Source organism: Peromyscus maniculatus, chromosome 6 (assembly GCF_049852395.1).
Source record: "Peromyscus maniculatus bairdii isolate BWxNUB_F1_BW_parent chromosome 6, HU_Pman_BW_mat_3.1, whole genome shotgun sequence".
NCBI classification, from domain to species: Eukaryota; Metazoa; Chordata; class Mammalia; order Rodentia; family Cricetidae; genus Peromyscus; species Peromyscus maniculatus.
The window spans coordinates 97,073,251-97,098,155 of NC_134857.1; the positions used below are offsets into that span (position 1 = coordinate 97,073,251).

Sequence of the window (24,905 nt, forward strand, 5' to 3'; positions counted from 1 at the left end):
AACAAATGAAAAACACATCCATTAAAAGTATATCAGCAATATAATAGTACTCATTAGAAAAAACTGTGTAAAAAAAAGAATTGTGTAATTACAAAACCTTTTTCACAATGATATATAAATGCAAACGAATCATTTTTGGAAATCGTGTAATTTTTTAAAACTTTAAATGCCAACGGTTTTAGGCAATCAACTACATGAGAATGTCAATATATATAATATATCCCAAAGACAAGATCTTCCCAGTCCAAGGGTTAGAATTCATCTTTTTCTTGTTTTTTTTTTTTGTTGTTGTTTTTTGTTGTTGTTGTTGTTGTTGTTGTTGTTTTAAGCACACTTGTTACACAAACTGGATCATCTTTTGTTCTCTGGGACTTATCAATGAATTTGGGGGTCAATTCTTACCGTAATTGCAGGTCCAGCGAAAGCCAAGCTAAGCAACATGAGGAATGGGATAGCCTCCTGGGTTGGCTCAATGTACGGCATGCTGAGACTCCGGTCATAGCAGCTGAATCCAGAGTGCACAGGTTTGAAGACATCTGTGAGTTCCAGGAAATAGAGGCTAACCACCGATGATGCCAATATAGGCAACTGAGGGTGAAAGACACAGGAGACAATCTATTTTTGTAAATAGGACAAATAGAATCAGTACATCTTGAAGTTTGAAATCTGTGAAAATTTCCCCTTCTGTCATGGCCCCTCTGTGGGGCAGAGTAAAATGCATTCTTAAAGTGCTGTGGGTTTGACATTCACAGAATGCCTCTTAGTTATTATCTACCTTGCAAGGCTGCTCTCACCTGTCACTCTTTGCCTAGTCTTTCCACCTTTCTCTTCACTTACCAATCCTCTTATCCACTCCGTCACCACTAACATCACAAGGAGACTTCTGGAAATATTCTAACTCATTTCACTTCCCACTGTAAGCGTCCTGTTGGTTGCCGTTCTCACCTGAACCAAACCTAAGTGTCTAACATGAACAAAAATCCAAGAGCTACACTGTGGAATGGAACTTTCCTCAATGTCTCAGAGTCTGACTCTTGTAGTTCCACACTCCTACCACTCCTAAGCTTGCTGCTGACCACACTCAGATTCTTCATGCTTATCCTGTGAGAGTGAAATGTACTCCTTCCCACGGTCCTTTGCATCTGTGGCTCCTTCTTCCTCTCATGCCCCTTTCCCAGTTCTTGAGGGACATCTCTCTATCATTAATGGGACTGTCCTATACCCTCTAGCCATGGTGGACTTTGATCCATCCTCAACCTTGTCATCTACCTTTTTTTTTCCTCAATAGCACTTATTAATCAAAATTACCTTGCAAATTAACATTATGTTAGCAAAACTAACAAATAGCCAATTTAGTTTTCATCTTCTATAAACTATCGCTGCAATAAACACTTAAGGAAATAAGAATCTGTCAATGTTATTTATTTCTGAGTCCCTGGAGCATAAAACTATTACTAGCACATAGTAATATTCAATGCATTGTTTAGTAGTTTTAATGGCCAATAACTACTTACCAATAAAAAACTAACTGAATAAATGTGTAAAACTTAATGTATTACAGTAATTATATTGGAGTTACCAGACTTATCAAAAAATGCATGCTAACCAGTGAAATAAGAATTTTGGATTGTAATGACTAATTTTTCATTGTAAGAATATCCCATTTAGTGATTGATAAATACACTGAAAATTATTCATTGTTTATCTGAAATTTTAATTTCATTGGCCATCTGTTTGGCTACCCTTAAACCAGTCAGTCATCTTGTAGTTTCTAACATTTTGTTTTATATTCAACCTATAATGCTCCAGGTTCTCATTACATAGGTGTTAGGTATCATATAGAGAACATGACATATGCTTGGCCATCCAGGGGGAAAAAAGCCTCGAGAGCCAGCTACTCGCAGTTTGCAAGAAAATGTGAATTCTTTGCTTAGTAGCAAACCTGTCAAAGCTACCATTACAGACTTATGCATCATTCAAAAAAGTTTAGTTTGGCATTGGACAGATGGAGCAATCATTACACTGCTTTTTCTGCATATGTGAGGATCTAAGTTTGATCCCCACTATCCATGTAATAAACTTGCCACACAGCACCCTTAATCCCAGGGCTTGGGAGGTAAAGAGAAGAGGATTCCTGAAGCATACTGACCGAACAGTCTAGGAGAATTGAGGCAGCTCATTTCAGTGAGAAACCACATCTCAAGAATAAGGTGGAGAGTGAGTGAGGAAGATACACATGTCAGTCTCTTGCCTCCATGGACGGCCCACCCCCTCCCCCACCCGCACACAACCCCTTCTTTAGTTTAAGGTTTTGATGTTTGTGGAATACAGAATGTTTACATAGACAAATAGGAAATATTTTTTTTATAAGAACATGATTAACCAGTAATGATTTCTGGCTATTTGTTTAAATATTAAATATGCAAGATAGAATTACACTTTCTATTTTCAGAAAGTCTTTTTTTTTTTTTGTAATGAAGTAGGCATTAGGTTTATTGGAAAATTAGTGATGAATGGTGATTAATATGGTTTGTTTCTCTGGTTTTCAAGTGGGTGGTTTTCACAGAACAAAACATTGCATTGAAATATTTATGTTTTTTATCTTATCCATTATCATTGGATGGCTCCAAACAGCTGGTTATTTCTTCACATTCCTTCCTAACCTGGTAAACAGTAACAGTAGCTTTCCATCATGACCTATAAAACAGTTCTCCCTGGTATATAAGTGTGACTGAAATTTCCATTTCAATCTACAGTAATACATTTTATCTTTAATTTAGTAAATATATCAGATCCTACATGCCAGATAATTTTCTGTTTTGGAAATTAATGTGATTCACTGATTTTAGCTTAATTTAAATCTTATTGTTCAACAGATAGGTCATATTGTTGTCCTTGTTTTTGTAGGTGATAAACATTTATAACAGCAAGTGGTAGTTAGATGGTGAACCCAGCTTATTCCAAAGTCTTATGTATTAAACACTATTCTATCCTCCTTTCCAAAAATTAAACAGAAATAAATGGTTCAGATAATGAATTATGACTAGCATCAATGTAAAGGGTTACTGTTAGCTTGTGGTTGTTCTGTATTTATTACTCTTCAGTTAAGATATGCATTAATTAGTATAAACAGGCTTTATTTAAAATATGTGGTTTCTATAAAATTTGAAAGATTTTCTCTGTTTCAATGCTAAATATTTCACCTTTAATCAGATTTCTCCATCTACTTTCTGTCTTTTTTTCTGGAAAATTTCTTGTGTCTTCTGCACATATTTTGTACATGGGAGTCAGATTTGAGATCTTCAGTGCCCATCCAGATAATATTTGATGATCCCCCTTTTCATAAATTCATAAATGTTCATGAAATTACAATTACAAGTGTGCAATTTTTTTAACAATACAATCAATCTGAAAATGAAGTTAGCCTTCTTTAGCAGAGACATATTTCCCCATTGGATGTTTGTGTCTGATCACATGTAGACCATGCTCAACTGTGTTAGCAAAGACATAGCCAAAGGATGAAGGTATTATTTTCAGTGCATGTGCATGGGAAAGTGGGAAAGAATGCCTAGAAGTTTGCCAGTGTAGTAAAAACAGTGGAGTTGGATGGCTTTCAGGTGACTAGGAGGTTCTAGAAACAGTATGTTTACTTGTTCCAGAGATGACGTTGGAAGTGCTTCTTAGATTCAGTTTTCTTAACTGTGAAATTGACTGTGTTGGGAGTGCCCACCACCACCAGTCAGTTGATAAGAAGAGATTCACTATTGTAAAGAAGATGGCATAGTACCTGGAATAGAGATTAGTACTTTGGTCCCCTTATGCACAGTTTTTTCTATCTGTGACTTCAGTTATCTGTGACTTAAAAATGTTAAGCAGAAAATCTATGGATAAAATGCAAAAGCTTACAACAATTTTTATTATAGGATATGATGATTGTCCAAATTTATTAGTAGTAATGTTGCTAATCTCTCACTGTGTCTAATTCCTAAGTTAAACCTTATCATAAGCCTGTATACAAAGAAAAATGCATACAGGGTTTCTATAAACAGCTTCAGGTAGCCTCAGATCTTCCTGGAATGGATCCTCTGCAGATAAGGATGGCTGCTGTCTAAAGTTGTCCAATGTCCTTGCATAATGTTAACAACATACTTCTTATACTTCTTGACGCTCACTTTAATTCCCTAGCACCTTTTTTTTCCAGGAAATTATTGCATGCTCCCCCCCCTTTTTTTGAGTTATCTAGAATGGGTCTGATGCTTTTCCAAACCAAAATCTTTAGGCTGTGGTCTGATCATACTTTCTATATTGCCATCAGTGCTTGTTAATATAATAATGACATTCAGGGAGATGCACATGCATTGGTACACAGAAACAATGAATTAATATGTGAATTAAAAAAATTCTATTACTAATATCTAGGTCTTTTTGTCTTTCTCACATTAGCCAGTTTTTGTAGCTATATAATAGTCATCCGTGTTTCCGTAGAAGCCTGTTTCAATACCTTACTTGTTTTCAAGATTAGGAATAATTTTCTATCCCTTTGATGTCAGTGTCTCTATTTTTTTTCTTCAAAGGTCATTTAGCTTCTTTCTGTGTCATCAGTTTTTGTCTTTTAACACCCAAGTACACTGGATTAAATCACAATTTTTTTCTGTCATGCTTGTCTTCAGAAGTGTCTTTTCATTTCGGAGATGCTTAGCAACAGAAGTTGCTTTTGAATGTAAGAAAGTTAGCAGACGAGATGTGCTAATTTGGGAAAACATACATCGAATTTTATGTGCACATAATAGGAAGAGTCACACAGATTTTGATAGCATTTAAAATGAAATCTTGAAGATTTAAAACTGTGCACATAGGCAAGTATAGATATTTTATTCCTTAATTGTGAGCCAACCTGTTTTATGCAGCCATACTGAGAAGGGAAATTACCCGAACAGTAGAAAAGTGGTTTTCAAAAGAACAGATTGATTCTTATAATTACTATGTACTAAGGAACTTGTGAGTGAGAATGATAGAGCAATTTAAAAGAAAAGAAAATGGTAACTTTTGGAGCACAGAGCCCATGGAAAGTAAGTTATTTTAAAAGATCACATTTGCTGTGTAATGTTGATTTTTCTCAAGTCAGTTTTAAAAATAAAAATCTATAGTTATGTATGGGTTTTAGTGGCATATTGGTGCAATCCACCATGGAATCTTATCTAGGACAGGTAGCTTACTTGCTTTCAGCAAGCTGATATTAAGGACATGGTTATCCCCACTGGGGAGCATTCACTTTGTTCTCCACCTGGTAGAAGACATGTTGGTTCCTGTATTGGGACTATTTTGTGGCCATGGTGGATTCAGAATCCTAGAAGATCATCTTGAGGCAGTAGTACTGTCTCCACAAAGGGCCACTCAACATACACAGCACTATTGGATGATTTGCTTACTGTTTTCTTCAATAAATATTTATTGAGAGCCCACCTGATTATACAAGTCAGTGTTCAGGTTATGATTAAACAGAGACCTTAATGTCATAGATATTTTTTAGATGAGGAAGGCAGATAAAAAATTAAGAAAGAATATTGGAAAAACTACATTGTCTGAAGAAGAAAGTGGTAGTATTTCAATGACTGGATTCCCTATACCTTAAGCAAAACCTAGCTTAGATGCCATGTAATTGTATGCAAGTAACCTGAGAAAGTAACCTGAGATGATGTCAGAAAGGCAGACACAGCAGAAAATTGGAATCAATGGTTGGGGCTCGGATTTTATGCAAGTAAAACTGGAAACATTTGAGAGATGAAACAGAGGTAAAACAGAACTCAATATATGTTTTACCAAGATCACTATGGGTGTGAAATTGAGGACAGACAGCAGGAATTCTAAAGTAGAGGTAGAGTGAAAATTTGAATGTCCTTCAAAACTTAACAAAATGTGTATTCACATGTAACAGGTGCAAGTGCATGGCTCAAGCTAAATGCGGGAAGGAAGAATTTTCCAATTCAAATGGCTTGAATTCCAGTGGATGCAGAGCAGACCTACTAGTCAGATCCACTCAGTCCAAAAGATGAGATGACTGTTAGGTGACCCAGAACTAGAGCTATAGAGAACTCACTAGTTATGGTTATAGTTGTGGAGACATGATAGGAATTTGGTGGATTGTTGCTAGAGTTTTCCTGCCTTGCCCACAGTCAGGACAAATCTCTGTCACCCGCCAGTCCCACAGCCGCTCAGACCCAACCAAGTAAACACAGAGACTTATATTGCTTACAAACTGTATGGCCGTGGCAGGCTTCTTGTTAACTGTTCTTATATCTTAAAGTAATGCATTTCTACAAATCTATACCTTGCCACGTGGCTCGTGGCTTACCAGCATCTTCACATGCTGCTTGTCCTGGCGGTGGCTGGCAGCCATAGCGCTGTTTCAGTCTTACAAATGCTGCAGTTTAAAGCAATAGATTCACAATAAGACAGATTCAGATGGAACAAGACTTTAAATGCTTTACAATGTGTGTAAAAATGTACATAGGCTTGGAAGAGAGAGGAAAAGGAACATAGACAGTTATATAAAGAAATAGAAAGTTTTAAAATAATAAAGTCTTTAAAGAGAAAGTAAAAGTAATAGGAAAAGGAACATAGACAGTTATATAAAGAAATAGAAAGTTTTAAAATAATAAAGTCTTTAAAGAGAAAGTAAAAGTAATATAAAAAATAAGCCATGTAAAGATGGATATCACACAGAGAGTCTGGATTATATTGTCTTTGGGATTTTTAACTGCAGAAAGACATTTGATTGTAAAGACTGCTCAGTTAAATCAATGTGTATATTTTAAAGGTATTTCAATTTTGAAATTTATGTCTAAGGATGTTTTGCTTTGGAAAGGAGACTCTGCTTTTGTTTCTACAGAAAGCCAGAGGCTATGGATTTGTTCCAGATTAAGATACATCAGGTTTGACCAGCCAAGACCACCTGAAAGGTCTCTGATGACACCATGGCCCAGATGATTCAACATCCAGAATTGTTTCAAGGCAACTGGCTCAGACGATACAGCCTCACGGACTACTCCATGATCCTTAAATATTCTTTGTGTCCCCATAAGATACAGCGCCCCCCTCCAGGAGGAAGTAGTTAAGAGAAGCTACGCCCAAATTCCCAAATATACCAAGCTGGCTTTGGAGATGTGTAAAAGTTAAAACCTTCCTTTTTAAAAAAAAAGAAAAGGGGAAGTGCTGTGGGAAAACAGGCTTTCTTTCTACAACCTTATGATCCAAACTTGAACCAACTTCACTGTTAATTGGATAAATTAAGGGTGACTGTGTGAAAACAGGCTTTCTTTCTACAACCTTATGATCCAAACTTAAACCAACTTCACTGTTAATTTCTTCTGTCTGAATTTTTACAGATTTAACAGGTTTTTCTAAAGCTGTTATCCTGACACTTAAATCAACTATCTTTTTAAATAGTAAAATGAGAATAAGCATGGTGATAAACTGCATAATTCGATCAACATTAATCTTCTCATATAGTTGTTCCATTGTCAGACTGCCTAAAATTTCAAACAAAAGTGGATGGTCACTAAAGAAGAGAAAGCAATAAAAGTTCATTTCAAGGATTTGCAGTCCAAGCAGTAGGGCTAGCAGGGCCATTTCCTAGGAAGATGAAAGCTGGGAAAAACCTGGTAGGGAGTGATCAAAGATTCTGTTTTACAACTATTCAATTGAGATGTCTTTTGGTTGTTTAATCGCAGCTGTCCAGCAAACAGTAATGTGTTATTTAGAGAGTAAAAATTATAAGGAGGAAGGATGAAGCTCCATGGCCATAGGATTGTTTAAACATAAGCAGTATCCTCATTTTTGACGAGCTACACTTGCATAAAAAATTCAACCAAGTTATCTTGGTTTTGCTATGAGTAATGCCACAAGAAGTCAAAGAACATAATTATGCAAATTGTTCAAAGGAACATTTTTAGATTAATAAGAAACTTAAAAAGGGGAGTCTAAAAGCCATTTTGACAACTATCCCTAAATCATATACAAGGGAGAATTTAGGGCTGAGGAAATGGCTCAGCCAATAAACTGCTGAAAGTATGAGGACCTGAATTGGATCCCTAGTACCCATGTGAAAAATAATCCAATGTGGCCTTTGCTGTAATCCCAGTGCTGAGGTGGAGAGGGGGGCTAGGGGGAACTGATGCCTTCTGATCAACAGTCTACCTCCTGGCTCAGTGAGAGACCCTGCCTCAAAAATTAAAATGGAGAAGCTGGGGATATTGCTCAGCAGATAAAACACATTCTGAGCAACCAGGAGGATCACAGCCGGGATCCTCTGCGAGGCTCATAAAATCACACAGAATCCACATAAAAGCTGACTGTATTAGCCACCTCTCTAAACCCAGTGATCTGATAGAGAGATGGGAGGCAGAAAAGGGGAATCTCTGGAAGTTCTCTAGCTTGCTAGGCAAGGTCCCAAACTCTGGGCTGTCCTCTGAACTCCACACATGAGCTGTGGCACATGTGTACCCACATTTACACACACAGTCCACATACACACAAAAGAAAAAAGGCAAATGATGAAGTGGAGAATGAAGAACAAGACTGATACATACTTCTAGCTTCCACATATAGGTACACATATATTCACACACACACACACATGAACACATGCACAGAGTGTGAAATTTCACATAGCAATACATTTGTTGAAATAGGACTGACCATTGAGAAAGTTGTCAAGAGGTAGCACACTGTGATGAGGACATTTTCTCTTCCCTGTTATACAAGCTTTAACAATATTCCATGGCAGTTTCTTTTCTGTGTAGACAATATTTCCTCAGAATATTGGCAATAATAGTGTCAAAAATACAGTTTAAAGCTTTATGATTTCTAAAACCAATGTTGCTTTAATTATAACATATTCAGATGAATAAATGAAACTCAAGAATGGGTTATGAGAATAAACCAACATTTTCGGTCTCCGCAAAAGAACAGGTGAGAATGAATATTTACTCTACAAAGGTCCAAAAATCTGAACTAGTTTTCACACAGGAAATGGGATGTGCAGATACAAATTAAAAGAGGACAGCGGGAGCATGGGAGATCAGTGCTGGCCTCGGAGCCCAGATAAGGCCCCTTCTTCCTCCATTTATGCTACAGTTTTGAGGATTTGGACAAGTTCTCAGCTTGTTGTGGCTTTGTTCGTCACCAGTGAAATAAGGAATCCTTCCACAGCTATCTGATTCTAAAATCTTCCACATGCCACGTGATGAAGGACCATCTCCTCTCGCCTCTTTCAGCTGTCACCACCCTATATAAGAGCATCAAGGTTTCCTGTCTCTATTATTTTTTCACACTTCCTTTTCCCCTCCCCCTACCAGGGCTTACAGACTGTTTTTTGTAGAATTCACATCATGCAACTAATAGCACCCTGCTAAGACCAAAGCATGTGAGGACTTTTTAGAATGACATTCATGACCTTCTGTGTATAACATTTTCTCTTTTAAAAACACTGACCTATGTCTATACATCACACGCTCCACAAACACTTCTCAGGTCCCTATAATGCTCACATCTGAAAAGTGACATCTAATTTTTTACATTATAGTACAGTTCCATTTTTCTTCTTTCTAAACAAATATTCTTTCATATCTTTTTCCCTGCAACTTTTCTGCCCTCTATTCAAAACTGAGGCTCCCACTTCCCTACATTTCATATAAAGCTTCATTAAAAGACTTGTTAATTTGTCTCAGATTTGTTTGTATCTTACTAGTCTTATGCTAAGATCAGGAATCTGAAAGTCAGATCTCTATACAAATTTCTGTTTTGAATGTGTTCACTAGATGGGAGTTTAACAGAAAGAAACCAGGAAGTTACTATCAAAGAAAGTGGAAATATCACTGGTTTACAGTATTTAGTATGTGGTTAGGATTTAGGCACTTAAGCCAGGTACTGTGCTGATCTTAATAGATTGCTATATTGAATTTATACTTTATGTAGTCTAAGTATTTGTTGACATCTTCAACTTATGTATGAAAACTGGAGTGATGATAAATTATAAAAACCGTACAACCATCAGAAAGTCAGTGAGAGCCCAGGTACCTAAGTCCATGGAAGTTGCTCTGAACTGATTTGCTTGTGAGTTTTAACTTGCCCCCGCCTCAATTCATGTACAACAATGACTACATTTCCCAAGATGGAAAAGGGTCTTGTAGGCAACTTGTGTGTTGCAGAATATTTGTTTAATTATGTGAAGATGTATTGCATTTGTTAAACTATGTAAAGATGTGTTGCATTTGTTTATTTATGTAAAGATGGGTTGCTGGTTTACCTTGCCTGCCTAAGGCACCTGATTGGTCTAATAGTGAGGGAGGAGGTATACGCAGAGCTTCCAGGTAGAGAGAGTAAGTAAGAGGAGGAATTTAGGCTCAGGGGAGAAAGAAAAAGAGACCAAGAGACACCAGGGAGACACCAGGGGATGGGCAGCCAGACACGGAGGAAGCAGGAGAGTAGAACATACAGAATGCAAGTAAGGTAAAAATCCCCAAGGCAAATTGTAGATGAAGAGAAACAGGTTAAATTAAGTTAAAAGAGCCAGTGGGACAAGCCTAAGCTAAGGCCAAGCTTTCGTACTTAATAACAAGTCTCTGTGACTTTGTCTGGGAACTGATTGGCGGCCCAAAGAAAATTCAGCTACACTTATGTGCTTTGAAAACAGGCCACCCTTTTGCTTTTAACAATTAAACACTTTCTATATTTATTTCTTCCTTATCAACTAATCATGACAAGTGTTTCCCTTGCTCAAGTCTTTGATCTGTCCTAGCTAGATCACATTGTAATTTGACTTAAAACAGAATTTACCGAGCTTACTCATACGTAAAGAGAGAGGTGTGGACACTGATTTTTATTTCGATGTTTCCTCCTACTTGTCGGATTTAACTTCAGTTACTTCCTTGGGAATCTTATGATATATTTTAGAATAAAGACTCTGCCCCAGATACATTAAACAGTGTGCTTGAGGTCTGCGTGGCAAGGCCAGTAACTGAATCCTGCTCTGTTAAGTTCCTGGAATCCTGTGCCCCCATTATATCTTACTGTTGCTCTGTAACATGTCGCCATCTGGCATTTGTCTGATGCTTTTCAGGAAAAGTAGCCCCAGGGGTCAGTGGCCATGCCAGCTCAGAGGGCAGAAGGACAGAGGGAGCCATGTGTGCAAGGGACATGAGCAGCACCAGAAATGGGGGATGCTGGACATTTTCAAGCTGCAGTCCTAGTAATACACTATTCCCAGGGCTTGGAGGTTCTTTGTGCAGATTCTTCAAAGCCATCCTTGTTTTTATTTATTTTGGTGATACCTTAAGAGTTTGAAATACTTAGGATTTGGGCTGGTTTTGTCTCCTTCTTCTTTAGTGAAGTGTTTCTGGTGCATCAGAAATTGGGCACACTTAAGGCTCTGAAAGCTTTCTGGCCTTTGATACTTCTCCAGGATTCCTGCCTCAGGAACACTATGGTGTTCTGCGGATGCCTGAGTCACAGCAGTCGTCATTCATTATTTGGGATGAAAATTGCTCATTAGATGGTCTCTCCTATTTAAACAACAGTGCCTTTTAGAGCACAGAAACTGTTCTGCCCTATTTAATTACTTCTTTATTCCTGATACATTGATAATCCTCAGTGTAGAGTAAGTTTATGCCTATGTTGATGATTAGAAAGGTAATGACATATACTTAGGCTATTTCTGTGGTGTGAAATACACACACACACACACACACACACACACACACACACACACACACACACAGAGTGTAGTCTTATTGAAAGCCTTATTTATATCAATCATACACACCAATAGAAATATTTCTTATTTTGAAATTCTAATGATTTTGTTAGTGTTCAAGAACATAAGAAACTTCAACATAAGGAACATAAGGTCCTCCCAATAGCAGTGCTGGTTAATAGAAAATAATTACCACACCTAATATATAGTTTACATCTAATGGGAAAAATCTGTTCTATGTCTTTATGCCTGAATATAAACTCTATGTATATAGCTCTAAGAAGACTAATGACAACCACTCAAAGATTTAATAGTAAAGCTTAATATAATACTTAGTGGCTGCTTTATTATCTGGACATTGATGTAGCGTTGGGCTTGGGGGCTGGGCTTTGTGAGCATTGGTCTTAACCCCTGGCACTGAAGATTATTTTCTCATACATGATTAGACACTGAAGTATGTGCATTGTCTTGGAAAGAATTTTGTTCTTGAAACCAAATTAGAGATGAAGACCTGAGGCTGGGGACCAGTATTTCATGTGTTGAAAGTAATTGCTTTGTAAATCCTTTCTCACAGGCATAATTTCTCTTGCCCTGTAATATACAGCTGACTTTCAAAAATATGGTACTAACAGCAATTTAATGTTCCTGATATTTGACAGGTACTATTTAAAGGACTTTGCATATTTGAGTTTAGGCAATCTCCAAGACTGATTTTTTTGTTTAGGAAGATGCTACTATTACAGATGTTTTATGGATGAAAGAACAGAACATGAATAAATTACATGTTTTTTTTTTGTAAAGTTTTTCAGCTTGGTAGCTGGATTACTAACTCAAGGCATCTGACTCCAGAGTTCACATTTGTAATCGCTGTATATAATTTCCTTTTTTAGAAATAGCTACCCATGACCTACCCTTTTCCAACATCACTAAGGAATTTAAAAATTAAATATGGAAACATTTTCCTTTGTATACTATCTGCTGGGTGGTGTTGATCAAAGAAAACAAGGTGAGCACTATGCTTAGATAGAGTGGCATTTTCATTTCTAAGTATTGATTTCATTTCAAAAGAGAAACCATACAGACACTTACCAGATTATCTGGTTTGCTTTCTGTCTTAAACAAACAGTCCATAGTATTTTCCCTTTAAATGATAAAATAAGTCTAAGCAGAGTTTTGAATGAGGGCTCATGTGGACCACAGACACTAATCTCCAGTCTTTCAATGATCTAGAAGACAGGCCAATGTTTCTGATAGACCATTCACTGTCATTTAATTTAGAGTTAAAAATGTTGACACAAACATGTAGTTATGAAAAAGCTACAGACTGGAGATGTAACTCTGTGGTAGTTTTTGCACAGCTGGGTTTGATCTTAATACTAGGATGAAATGAAAAGCAAATGTTTCTACTATTAGCCTTATTTTGTTTCATACATTGAATAACAATTTACTGAAAATATCCTTCCTGGTAGGAAATTTGCCAACAATGTTTAGATATTGTTTCCATCCAACTAATGCACAGAGGCATATCATAGCAATCAGTAAATAATGTATTTATGGGTAAATCGATGGTCATAAAATTATAAAATTAATCAACCCCAGAACACCATTTTAATATCTATTTGACATAGTAAGTTGGTCTCATTAGGACTCTGTGTGTGAGGAACCAGTGTCTAAATCTAGAACCTTCTGAGGTAGTGGTTTACCTGTAACCAGTTTCAAAGAACAGGCTTTTGATGACATATTAAATTGCTGACAATCTGTTCTTGAGTGTTTCTGTTCCAATTGTTAACAATCTTCGTCTGTTATGTATACTGATATTTTTCATCACTTTTACCAAAATTACATTTATTTTAATCATGCATATTTCTTTTTCTCCTTAATATGCCCAATGGGTTGGCCAGTTTTAGAATAGAAACTACTTTATTATTTTTTTTTACAATAAACAAGCAATTATCCTTTCTCATGTTGATTGACAATGTTTTCTGACTTAAAAACAGCCAAGCAAACAGTAATGGACCTCAGTGCTAGTTGATTCAGGTTCTAATTACTCACAGAAAAACACCTTAGCATTAATTATATCATAATTAGCATTTTTAGCCCTGGCATTCAACATTTCAAAACTCACTTGACCAGAAAGAAATTATTTCATTACATAGCTATTTGGAATTTCAGTTCTAACCTACTCTAGAAGATATCTTACAAAGTTGAGATGCTCATGGCCCTCCTAATTAAGACAGTTCATAGTTTAAATGTAGACTTTATATTTCCCTATGACAAGATGAGAGAACATCACTGGCTGATTTTTTTCTTTCTTTTTCCATTCTCTCTCTCTCTGTCTCTGTCTTTGTGTCTCTCTGTCTCTGTCTGTCTGTCTGTCTCTGTCTCTGTCTCTCTCTCTCGGTGTGTGTGTGATACGTGTATGCATTTGCCAGGTGTGTAGATGAACACGTGTTTAGGTGTGTTTGCATCTGGAAGCCAGAGATTGCTATTGGGAATCATCTTCCCCTGCTTTTGCACCTTTTTCATTGAGACAGGATATCCCAACCAAACCCAGAGCTCACTGATATGGCAAGTCTTGCTAACCAGCTTGGCCTGGGGAATTCCCTGCAGGTTGGCCATCATTGCCACTTGACCTTTATTCGGGCATCTGAAGATCCAACTCTGGTCTTCACACTTACTGGGAAAATGTTTCAACTTCTGAGTCATCTCTTCAGCTCCCAGTAGGTGGGTTTTAGGCAAGTCCCTAGACGTCCCTGTATCAGTTATTTAACTAGTAAACAAGAGTTAATATCTGCTCTTAACCTGTGCTTAAGAATTAGGTGAGATGAAAATATATTTGCAAAAATTACATGAAAGAATAATGGTAAATTCAGTTATTTTATAAATACTGTTGTAAATCACATTCTTATTTCTTCTAGTGAATCCTTCCTCTCTGTAAGAGACTCCATTCATATAGAGTGAAGAAATTGTGAAATTATATGTGAACAGTTTGGCAATAGGATGGGAAAATATATCTTTTAGTATTTTCATCTTTCAATTCAACCATGCTCCATCAAAAACAGTGGTAACAATTCAGAAAAGCAGCAGATCCAATGCTGACTGCGTTTAACATGACACCATCAAAGGCACGGGGAAACTGGCGTGAATAAAAACCACAGTTCATCTACATGCTGAATTAGCATGAACTGTTATTCAGACCAGAATATTCTCTTATAAAGAATGGGAGCATGGTGGAAGAAGAGGCAGAAAGATTTTATGAACCGGAAGTTGGGAGGACTACTGAGAAATAGTGTCTTCTAGACATTACAGGGCTGCTCAGTCATGAGCTCCCACAGCTGTGGTTACCTGCAGAAGACCAAACCAATCAAAATCCCAGCATGGATTAGGACCACAAGGTCCTAGCTGAGGAGGTATTGACTGTTGATGGCCACTGAGGGAGGGTTAGTCAGTTTTCTTTAGGGTTTTGGCTCCTAGGAGGTTGCTTATGCTCCGTATGGGAGACATTAACTCTGTGTGTTATCTATCTATCTATCTATCTATCTATCTATCTATCTATCTATCTATCTATCTATCTATCTATCTATCTATTTATTTTTGAGACAAGATTTCTCTGTGTAGCTTTGCACCTTTCCTAGAACTCACTCTATAGCCCAGGCTGGCCTTGAACTCACGGAGATCCGCCTGACTCTGCCTCCCGAGTACTGGGATTAAAGGTGTGTGCCAAGACCACCCGGCTGTTATTTTTTTAAAAAGAGAGATAATATGAAGTTAGGAGGGGGATGTAGGGAGAATTGGAGTGGGGGTGGGTGGGCATGATCAAAGCACATTATGTTCGTGTGTGAAGTGAAATATAATTTATTATATTATCTTAAAATAAAATATATTTAATAAAGAGATTCTAGAAATCATAATAACCAGAAAAGATTACTACTTTAGAAGTTAGGAGAACTGGTCCTATGCCTGGTCTGCTGTTAACTGTACAAATCTTTAGTTAACTCTGACTTTTGAAAACAGTTTTCCTCTACCTGACAGAATTTAATCAGACCAGATGTTCTTGGATTATGGAGTTCCTTCTGTAACAAGAATTCCTAATTTCCAACGCGTAGAAGGCTGCAAATAGATCCATATATCTGTCACCGTGCACAAAACTTAAGTCCAAGTGGATCGAGGACCTCAACATAAATCCAGCTACTCTGAACCTGCTAGAAGAGAAAGTAGGAAGTAGTCTTGAACGCATTGGCATAGGAGATCACTTCCTAAATATAACACCAGTAGCACAGACACTGAGAGAAACAATCCATCAATGGGACCTCTTGAAACTGAGAAGCTTTTGTAGAGCAAAGGATACGGTCAACAAGGCAAAGTGACAGCCTACAGAATGGGAAAAGATCTTCACCAACCCCACATCTGACAGAGGACTGATATCCAGAATATATAAGGAACTCAAGAAATTAGACATCAAAACGACCAACAGTCCAATTAAGAAATGGGCTATAGAACTAAACAGAGAATTCTCAACAGAGGAAACTCAAATGGCTGAAAGACATTTAAGGAATTGCTCAACATCCCTAATCATCAGGGAAATGCAAATCAAAACAACTCTGAGATACCACCTTATGCCTGTCAGAATGGCTAAGATCAAAAAAACTGAAGACACTTTATGCTGGAGAGGATGTGGAACTAGGGGAACTCTCCTCCACTGCTGGTGGGAATGCAAGTTTGTACAACCACTTTGGAAATCAATATGGCGCTTTCTTAGAAAATTGGGAATCAATCTCCCCCAAGATCCAGCTATACCACTCTTGGGCATATACCCAAGAAATGCTCAATCATACCACAAGAGCATTTGCTCAGCTATGTTCATATCAGCATTGTTTGTAATAGCCAAAACCTGGAAACAACCTAGATGCCCTTTAACTGAAGAATGGATAAATAAATTGTGGCACATATACACAATGGAATACTACTCAGCAGAGAAAAACAACGACATCATGAGGTTTGCAGGCAAATGGATGGATCTAGAAAAAAAATCATCCTGAGTGAGGTAACCCGGACTCAGAAAGACAAATATAGTATGTACTCACTCATAGGAGGATACTAGATGTGGAACAAGGATGACTGGACTGCTACTCACATCACCAGTGAGGCTACCTGGAAAACGGGACCCCAAGAAAGACACGAGGATCGCCCAATGATGGAGAAATGGCTGAGATCTACATGAATAACCTGGACATGAGTGGGAGCAATGAAGGGCGAGGGTCGAGGGAAAGAGAATGGGAGATCCTAGCTGGATCAAGAACAGAGAAGGAGAACAAGGAATAGGAGACCATGGTAAATGAAGACCACACCAGAAAAGGAAGAAACAAAGTGCTAAAGAGGCCCACAGAAATCCACAAAGATACCCCCACAAAAGACTGCTGGCAATGGCCAATAGACAGCCGGGACTGACCTACTCTGGTGATGGGATGGCCAAACACCCTAATAGTTGTGCCAGAAACCCCATCCAAGGACTGAGGAATCTGGTGCAGAGATCCACGGCTAGGCCCCAGGTGGAGCGCCGGGAGTCTAATTAGCGAGAATGAGGCGGGTTTATATGAGCGAGAATTGTTGAAACCAAGGTTGGATAAAGCACAGGGACAAATAGCCAAACGAATGGAAACACATGAACTATGAACCAAAGGCTGAGGGGCCCCCAACTGGATCAGGCCCTCTGAATAGGTGAGACAGTCGATTGGCTTGATCTGTTTGGGAGGCATCTAGGCAGTGGTACCAGGTCCTGTGCTCATTGCATGAGTTAGCTGTTTGAAACCTGGGACTTATGCAGGGACGCTTGGCTCAATCTGGGAGGAGGGGACTGGACCTGCCTGGACTGAGTCTATCAGGTCCATCTCAGTCCTCAGGGGAGGCCTTGCTCTGGAGGAGGTGGGAATGGGGGGTGGGCTGGGGGGAAGGGGAGGGGGCCAGGAAGGGGGAGAACAAGGGAATCTGTGGCTGTTATGTAGAACTGAATAGTATTGTAAAATAAAATAAAAAAAAAGAATTCCTAATTTCGTATTTTATGCAAAAGTGCTTGCTTGAGAGATAGCCTAGGCTTTTATGTGTATAATATATACTCACGCCGAAAGGACATTGTTTTTGTAAATGACATTTGTAGCACATTTCCAGCATAAAAAACAACCATTGTGCCTCATGCAAGTCACCTTAGACAGCTTGAGTCTCCAAAGAGGTCTCCAAGTTTCATTCACAGAGTAGGTCTCCAGTGTTCTCACGTGCACTTCACTCCTGTGCTCAGTGTTCTTGAGCTGTCTCTCCCAACCCTGCTTGGCTTACCCTCACTCTGTCTTTAGTTACTAAGAGTCATTTCTCCACTTCCATCACTTTATAAACTCATCCTATCTATTTCACTTCCTTAAACTCTGAGGTCCAAGTCTTCCTTTCCATCCATTGCACCTGATGAATGCCATTTGCCGTTCTGCAAGTGAACAATCATCATCATTTCAAAACATCCATGCCGGAAGGAAATCACTGACCACTGAATAGGAAATAGTATCAACAAAGCCAAACTTAATAGTTAAATGCACAGAAAAATTCTATTCCTCAACTCTGACAAAATCTCAACTAGACTTACCTAAACGCATGACCCCCAATACTATGAAGCGAGCCACATGAAAGAGAGGCAGGTCTCTTGACTCTACTCACCAAGTCTAGCATTGTTACTGGAAGCATGCGTGATGCACATGGTGCAGTCACAGTGTGTGAGCAAAACGTGTCTGTACTCAAATCTTGGCTTCTTTCATTAATTGTAATACGTCTCTGGTAAGATATGTATCTATCTGACTACAATTTTCTGGTTTAAAAGGCAAAGATAATAATGCCTTGTTTGAGGCATAAGTCCATCACTTGGAAGGCTAAGGCCAGACGGTCTAAGTTTGAGGCAAGCCTGGGTCTATAAATTGAGACTCTGTCACAAAACAAAAACAAAAGGCAAAAACCAAAACCAAAACCAAACCAAACAAACAAACAAAAAAAAACCCACAACCAACCAACCAACCAAACAAACAAACAAAAAACAAGAACAAACTACATCATTGGTGCAGTGGTTTGGAGAACTAATGATAATGTAGCCAGAGCTTCTGCCACCCAAAGAACAATTGAAATTCATTATACTTTATTTTTATTATGACTAAGAACATTGTCACCACCATCATCAACAACACTACCATTACAAATCTCTGAAGCTGATGGACATGAAGTCATTTTTTTCCTCATATAAAAATGTAGGAGTGATTTACTCATGGAGAAAGATAGCGACTGTGCCTTGGGAGAGGAGAAGAGCAGAGTCACTAACAGAAGGTTATGTGCTCCATACTTGGTGCTGCAGAAGTGTCCTCATTTAACTCTGTCTCTATGACTAGAAATCTATTCTCTTCTCCCTTGACTTTTTCTTTGCATCAGTTTGTGGATCACAACCAACTGGGGAGGGGTGGTTTGCAAGCTCATCTCACTTGGCAGGCTTTAGAGTAGTTTTTAAGGAGACTATCTCTATCTAATCCAGAAAAGGAGGGGAAATTCACAGTTACTATTTTGGTACATGGAAATGCAGAAATGTTATGATGTTATTTTTTTCTTGCTGATATTAATGTTCATGTAAAACAACTGTATTTTGGAAAGATCAAATAAGCTATGTAGACTTGAAAAAAGATGATATGAACACAGAAGTGTTGTCGATTCATGGTAGTTAAAGTTAAGATATAAATTTTTTGAAACAAAACTTTCTTAAAAGAAATAATTTAATTTATTTGAGGTTAAAATACTGAGGTTACATAATGTTTCTGATTCTGTTTTATATGCCAAGTGGAGAAACATGATTTTTTTCACACCATCAGTGCTTATATGCATCTATGTGTAGAGTTTTAAGCATGTGTATCTATTTACCAGAAACAAAATATTTCAGTCTTATTTTTATGGATATACCTGTAAAACATGTGAATATACATTAAATATTTCTTCTGCTCCCATAGGTAAGCATCATCCCAGAGACTGGAAAGTATGCTCCAAAGTTGAACAATGTTTAAATAAAAAGAAATCTATGCCCCATTTATTTTACTTTCAGAATTTCTATTTTTGGGATTTTACAAAAGATCTATCATGTGTTTATACTACATACTGAATGACTTTTGAGCAGTGTGACTAATGAAAAAAAATTATGAGTCTGAGGACAAGGGAATTGTTATAGTGCTTAGCATAAAGGGGATGCAACCAGACTATAAGCCTCATTGAATGTAATGCTGTATGATTAAGCCCCCAAAGCCTTCAGCTAATACTAGCTCTCTTCCAGCTGCAATTACCAACATAGATGAGACACCCATCACTTGAAGAGAACTTTGCAAATTAAAATACAATAACATTTTGTTCTACTTTGGTTTAATATAAGGCTGCCCCGAATATACGCTTCGTTGAGGGTACTTCCATAGCTGACCTTTCTTTTCTCGCATTGAACACTGAAAAACAGGATTATCCAACTTTTTCCATAAAGTAGGGTGCTGTTATAGAAGCTATCTTTTTTTTCAAACTACCATAGGATGCTACTGTCAACCATGAACCTCTTTCTCAGCTAAACCGAAGATAAAAGAGGAAACATTCTGCCCATTAACTCCCTAATGAATGTGGTGATAAACAAGAACAGCATTACTTGAACTTAGAAGCTGAACGCTATGGCTTGTGTCTACAGGATTAAAGAGGTACTTTACCAGAGTAAGGGGGCTGGGGCATCCCTGCTCCTAGTCAACCCCGGGGACACTAGCTCCTGGCTAGTGAGGCAGTGTGCGGAGTTCACACTGTCTGCTAAGTCTTTTGCTGAGTGTCTTCCAGCTGAGGACTACTGAGCTGAGGAAGCATGTCTTCCTCTCACCTTTGACAATGCGCTCATCTCTTACCACATCTTCCTGTTTGGTTGTTACTTGTTTATCAGCTGTTTTCTTTCTGAGTCAGGGTCTCCAAAGTGTTGCTGAGGCTGATTTCAGACTCCTGGATGCTAGTGATAATCCCACCCCAGCCTCCCAGGTGTACCAGTCTCTGTGATGGTGAACAGGAAGTCTGAATTGGTGCCCACTCTGCCTCAACTTTTGTTTTGTAAACTTGGCCATGTTATTTAATCTCTATCTGTTTCTTTTTTTTTTTAAATCTAGATAACAATGACCTCTTTAATTTAAAAATTAATTTATTCATTTTGTTTATATATATATGTGTGTATGTATGCATGTTACACATTATGATATAGAAGTCAAAAGGCAACATGTGGGAGTGAGTCTATCCTCTCCTTCTATTCCTTCTACTATGTGAGTGCCAGGGATTGAAGTCAGGTCACTGGGCTTGAGCCGTCTCACTGTCTCATTGGCTTCTTTCTAAAACAGAACCACTGAAGACTGAACAAGAAGGTGCATTTTCTTCTAAGGGCTTCATAAATAATGGTCACATTTCCTCTACAAAATTAAGAGCACCCCTCTGTCCCTACCCATGACCAATATTACAGATTGATTCCATGGAACCTGTGAAATTCAAACCCCTTCTAGAAACTTGGGGAACAGTGTGAACTAATGAAGTAGATCTTGTCCAGCCTAGCAGTGGAAGAATCCACTTCACGTCAAGGGCAATTGTAATAGAGAAATGGAAACAACACAATGTACCCATCTTATCACAGGCCTGATGCTTTAACCATGGAGTATATTCCATAGCTAAGAAATAGGCATCTTATTTTCTATTATAGAAATCTCATATATATTTCTATATGAGCATTCATATTGAGCCTACATAATTTTTATCATATTAAAAGAAATGTGGAGAGAGCAAACACAGTCAAAATTATCCACTACATGGCACAGGTGATTTTTGAACCAGGTTCATTTTGTTGCCAATCAACTAATTGTTGCTATTTTCCTGCCAGAATTGCATCTAAGTTGATTTTAACCCTCTGGTCCAAGTCAAAATTTCCCAATTAAATTCCTCTGTGTCACATAGGTATTGTAAATAGCAATCTAAAGCAGCCAAGTGTCGTGAAGAAAGACAGCTTTGTCTCCACCATCACAAGACTCCAATACTCCCCCCACCCCAATATTGATTCTCTCACACACTTTTTCTTACTTCAGTTATGATATCTAGGCTCTGGGCCTGATATGTGATGGAAGGAGGTTTACTTGTATTTGGCTGTTTTTCTTAATCCCTGGGATCTTGGGACACTATGCTCCAAGGCCAGGTGCCATTCTTTTAGTGCTTTTTATTGACATGTTAATTCAGGCTCTGTTTATTCATCTTGCAAAAGAGACTCATCCTGCGAAGATGAAGATTCATCCCACGAGCTTCAAAATGAGTCATTTCTAAGGAACTGGGTAGTGCTTCATGCCAACTCCTAAATAGCTGGAAGACTGATGCTTTCTCCCATCTTGTGCCATCTCTTTAGAGGTTCATCTTGCATTTAAGGTTAAGGGAGATAATTTGCAATCCAAATTTGCAGCTCTCTATTAGAAGTCTATTACTCCCCAAATATAGTGCTACAGATGCTCATTTAAACTCCGTGATGCATGCCCACCACCCAAATATGTGGAAGAAAGAGAGGCAGGAAGGTCAGGAATTCAAGGCCTGTCTTGCAACTAGTTAGTGTGAAGCCAGCTTGGGCTCCATGGAATCCCATTTCAAAACATCAGCAAACAAAAAGCAAAACAAGAAAATGAATGCAAAAACAAATCTTATAATAAACTCAATGATTGTCTTCAAGTGATCTTTCTGTAACTTGTCCTGCTAAGGAACTCATAGAACGTGTTGGAGTGGGTCATAGTGAAAGTAGTGATTTCTACTCCTGAAAAATACATGACATTTGTAAGATGTTTGTTCCCAGAGACACCACTCCCATGAATTATAAACACCTTTATGTTTAAAATTCTAGGTTAAAGGGCATGTATTCCATAAAAGCTTCCTCAAAAGTCTGTATTTCCATTCCTTAAGGGAATAATTAAGATTTTTGGTTTGTACCCTCATTCAGGAAGCCATACAGTTGTGTTCTGATGTACTCAGCTTCCAGCTGATCTTAAGTGAGTATCTTCTAGAGACAGACCCAACAATACATTAATTTCTTCCCAATTAATATAATCGATTTAGATGTGATTGAAAGTGCTTTAGAAAGAAACACCACTAAATGGATTAGCAATGCCACAAGTGGTCTAGCCACTGATCTGGAAGGCAGGCAGCCTGGTTTCCTACTCCTTTATTCTGTTCATGGAATCTTCTGGGCCCAAAATTTTCAATCACCCAAGCAATAGCTTTAAGATTCCTTGTAAAAGGAAGGGCAATAAATGAAACAATGATTTTAAGAAAACAGGGCTCTCTCTCTCTCTCTCTCTCTCTCTCTCTCTCTCTCTCTCTCTCTCTCTCTCTCTCCTTCATTTCTATAAGTCCTAGATAAAGGGGTCACTGGTCATTTCTCTGAAACTTATGCAGGTCACATACATCTTAACACTTGAATCATTTAAAAATATATGGCACATAAAGGAAACTTCCAGATGTATAGTTATCTCTAAGGGCAGGCTCGACACAATATTTCTTCCCCAAGTTTCAAGACAGTGGCTCTTGCCCAATCCAGATAAGCCTCCCAATCATCAAATACAGAATCTGCTATCTGTACTTGGAAGTGAGAACCTCCATGTTTGGCTGAAAAGACAACGAAGGAAGGCTATTTATAATGCAGCAATAGTTGAAAAATTCTCTATTCAACCTGAGATGTAATTACAAGGAGCACAGTTTTACCCTTAAAACTATTAGATTTTCCTAAATTTATACAACAATCCCCTCTCCACCTGTAATTTAACAAACCCCTTGCTTAAAAATGTCTTCCGAATGCAATGGATCACAGTACATGGAATCCTGTACCTGTCAATCTTTACACCCCTCCCATATACTGTTCCTCCCTCAAATGCTGCATTAGGTGAGTCAGAGAGGTTCATTATGAGTGCAATCCCATGTTAATTGCTTAACTGTAATACTGCTCAGGTCAGAATAAAAGCACAGATACAAATCATGTGAACTCAGATGATGTCATACATTTAAAATATATATTCATGCGTTTTTGTATGTATCTACACTGTGCTGTATACATACGTATGGATATTTGTCTGTGCACACACCCACACACACCATGGCAAAAAGGCCAGTAGATTGGTGATTGACATCTAGAAATGACCCAATTTTGGAAGCGGATGAAGTACCATAGCAACTGTAGTAGGAGAAGGGTTTGGAAGGGTTAATGGAAGCCACCAATAATCCTAAAACCACATAAACACCTCCGGTTCTCTAGTCCACGCAAAGCTGTATGCATTTGAATTCCCACCAAAAGCTCACTGAGTTCTAGATACCGTCAGCAAATTTAAAATTGCAAATTCCAAAATATAGGCATCATGGCCCCCTCGGGGCACTTATGGACGCCGTGCACACTGGCGCTACAGGGCCAACACTAGACCTATACTCTCACAGGTATCCCTTCCCCTAATGCCACCCAGCAAGCCACCCCTAGTGATAACCAGCTGGTGTTGGCAGGTGCCCACAAGCAGACTCAGGGGAGCTCTGGAGAAAAACCTGTAGGGGGAAAGGGTTTAGCATTTGGGGACAGCAGCTGCGCACGCCTTGGTGCTCCGGTGTGGTCACCAATCTTACCCAGGACCCAAATTCGCTTCGGAGCTGTTCGGAAAGATCTGCATTATGCCAGGGCTCTGGGCCAACTCACCTCAACGAAATAAAAACAGGGCAGGAGAGTGACGCTGTCCTTGATCACTTTGCCCTTTGGCCTCTCCTTCGTCGACATCCCGGCCGCCTGCCGGGCTCCGCGTCCTCCCCCGGGCGAGGTGTGCACCGCGCGGCCGAGGCGAGCAGCCTGCTCCAGCCGCAAGCGCCCCGCGCCGCTGATGTCACATTCCCCGCGGGCACCGCTGGAGCCAGCGCGCTGCATGCAGCGCCCCCGCCTTCTCCCCGCCCCTCTTTGCAGTAACCCCGCGGTTCCCAGAGCCCGCAGGTCTCTTTCTTCAGCGCTGGGTTCGCCCGGGTTGTGCTGGCAAGGGATAGTCGGTTCCCTCCTCCAAGCTGTTGCTGCTATGGCTTCCCCTCCTTGCCA

At 38.8% G+C, this 24,905-nt stretch overlaps 1 protein-coding gene across 1 annotated transcript in view; it reads right to left on the reverse strand.

Annotated features, from left to right (window-relative positions):
- The window catches only part of Plppr4 (phospholipid phosphatase related 4), a 40,333-nt gene extending 15,590 nt beyond the window's left edge, over nucleotides 1-24,743 (reverse strand). Inside the window, exons 1-2 of the mRNA XM_006977835.4 lie at nucleotides 24,522-24,743; nucleotides 403-588 (exon numbers count right to left, since the gene is read on the reverse strand). Of these exons, the coding sequence (XP_006977897.1) occupies nucleotides 403-588; nucleotides 24,522-24,743 (408 nt within the window). The remainder of the gene's footprint in view (nucleotides 1-402; nucleotides 589-24,521) is intronic.
- Between the last annotated feature and the right edge of the window lie 162 nt (nucleotides 24,744-24,905).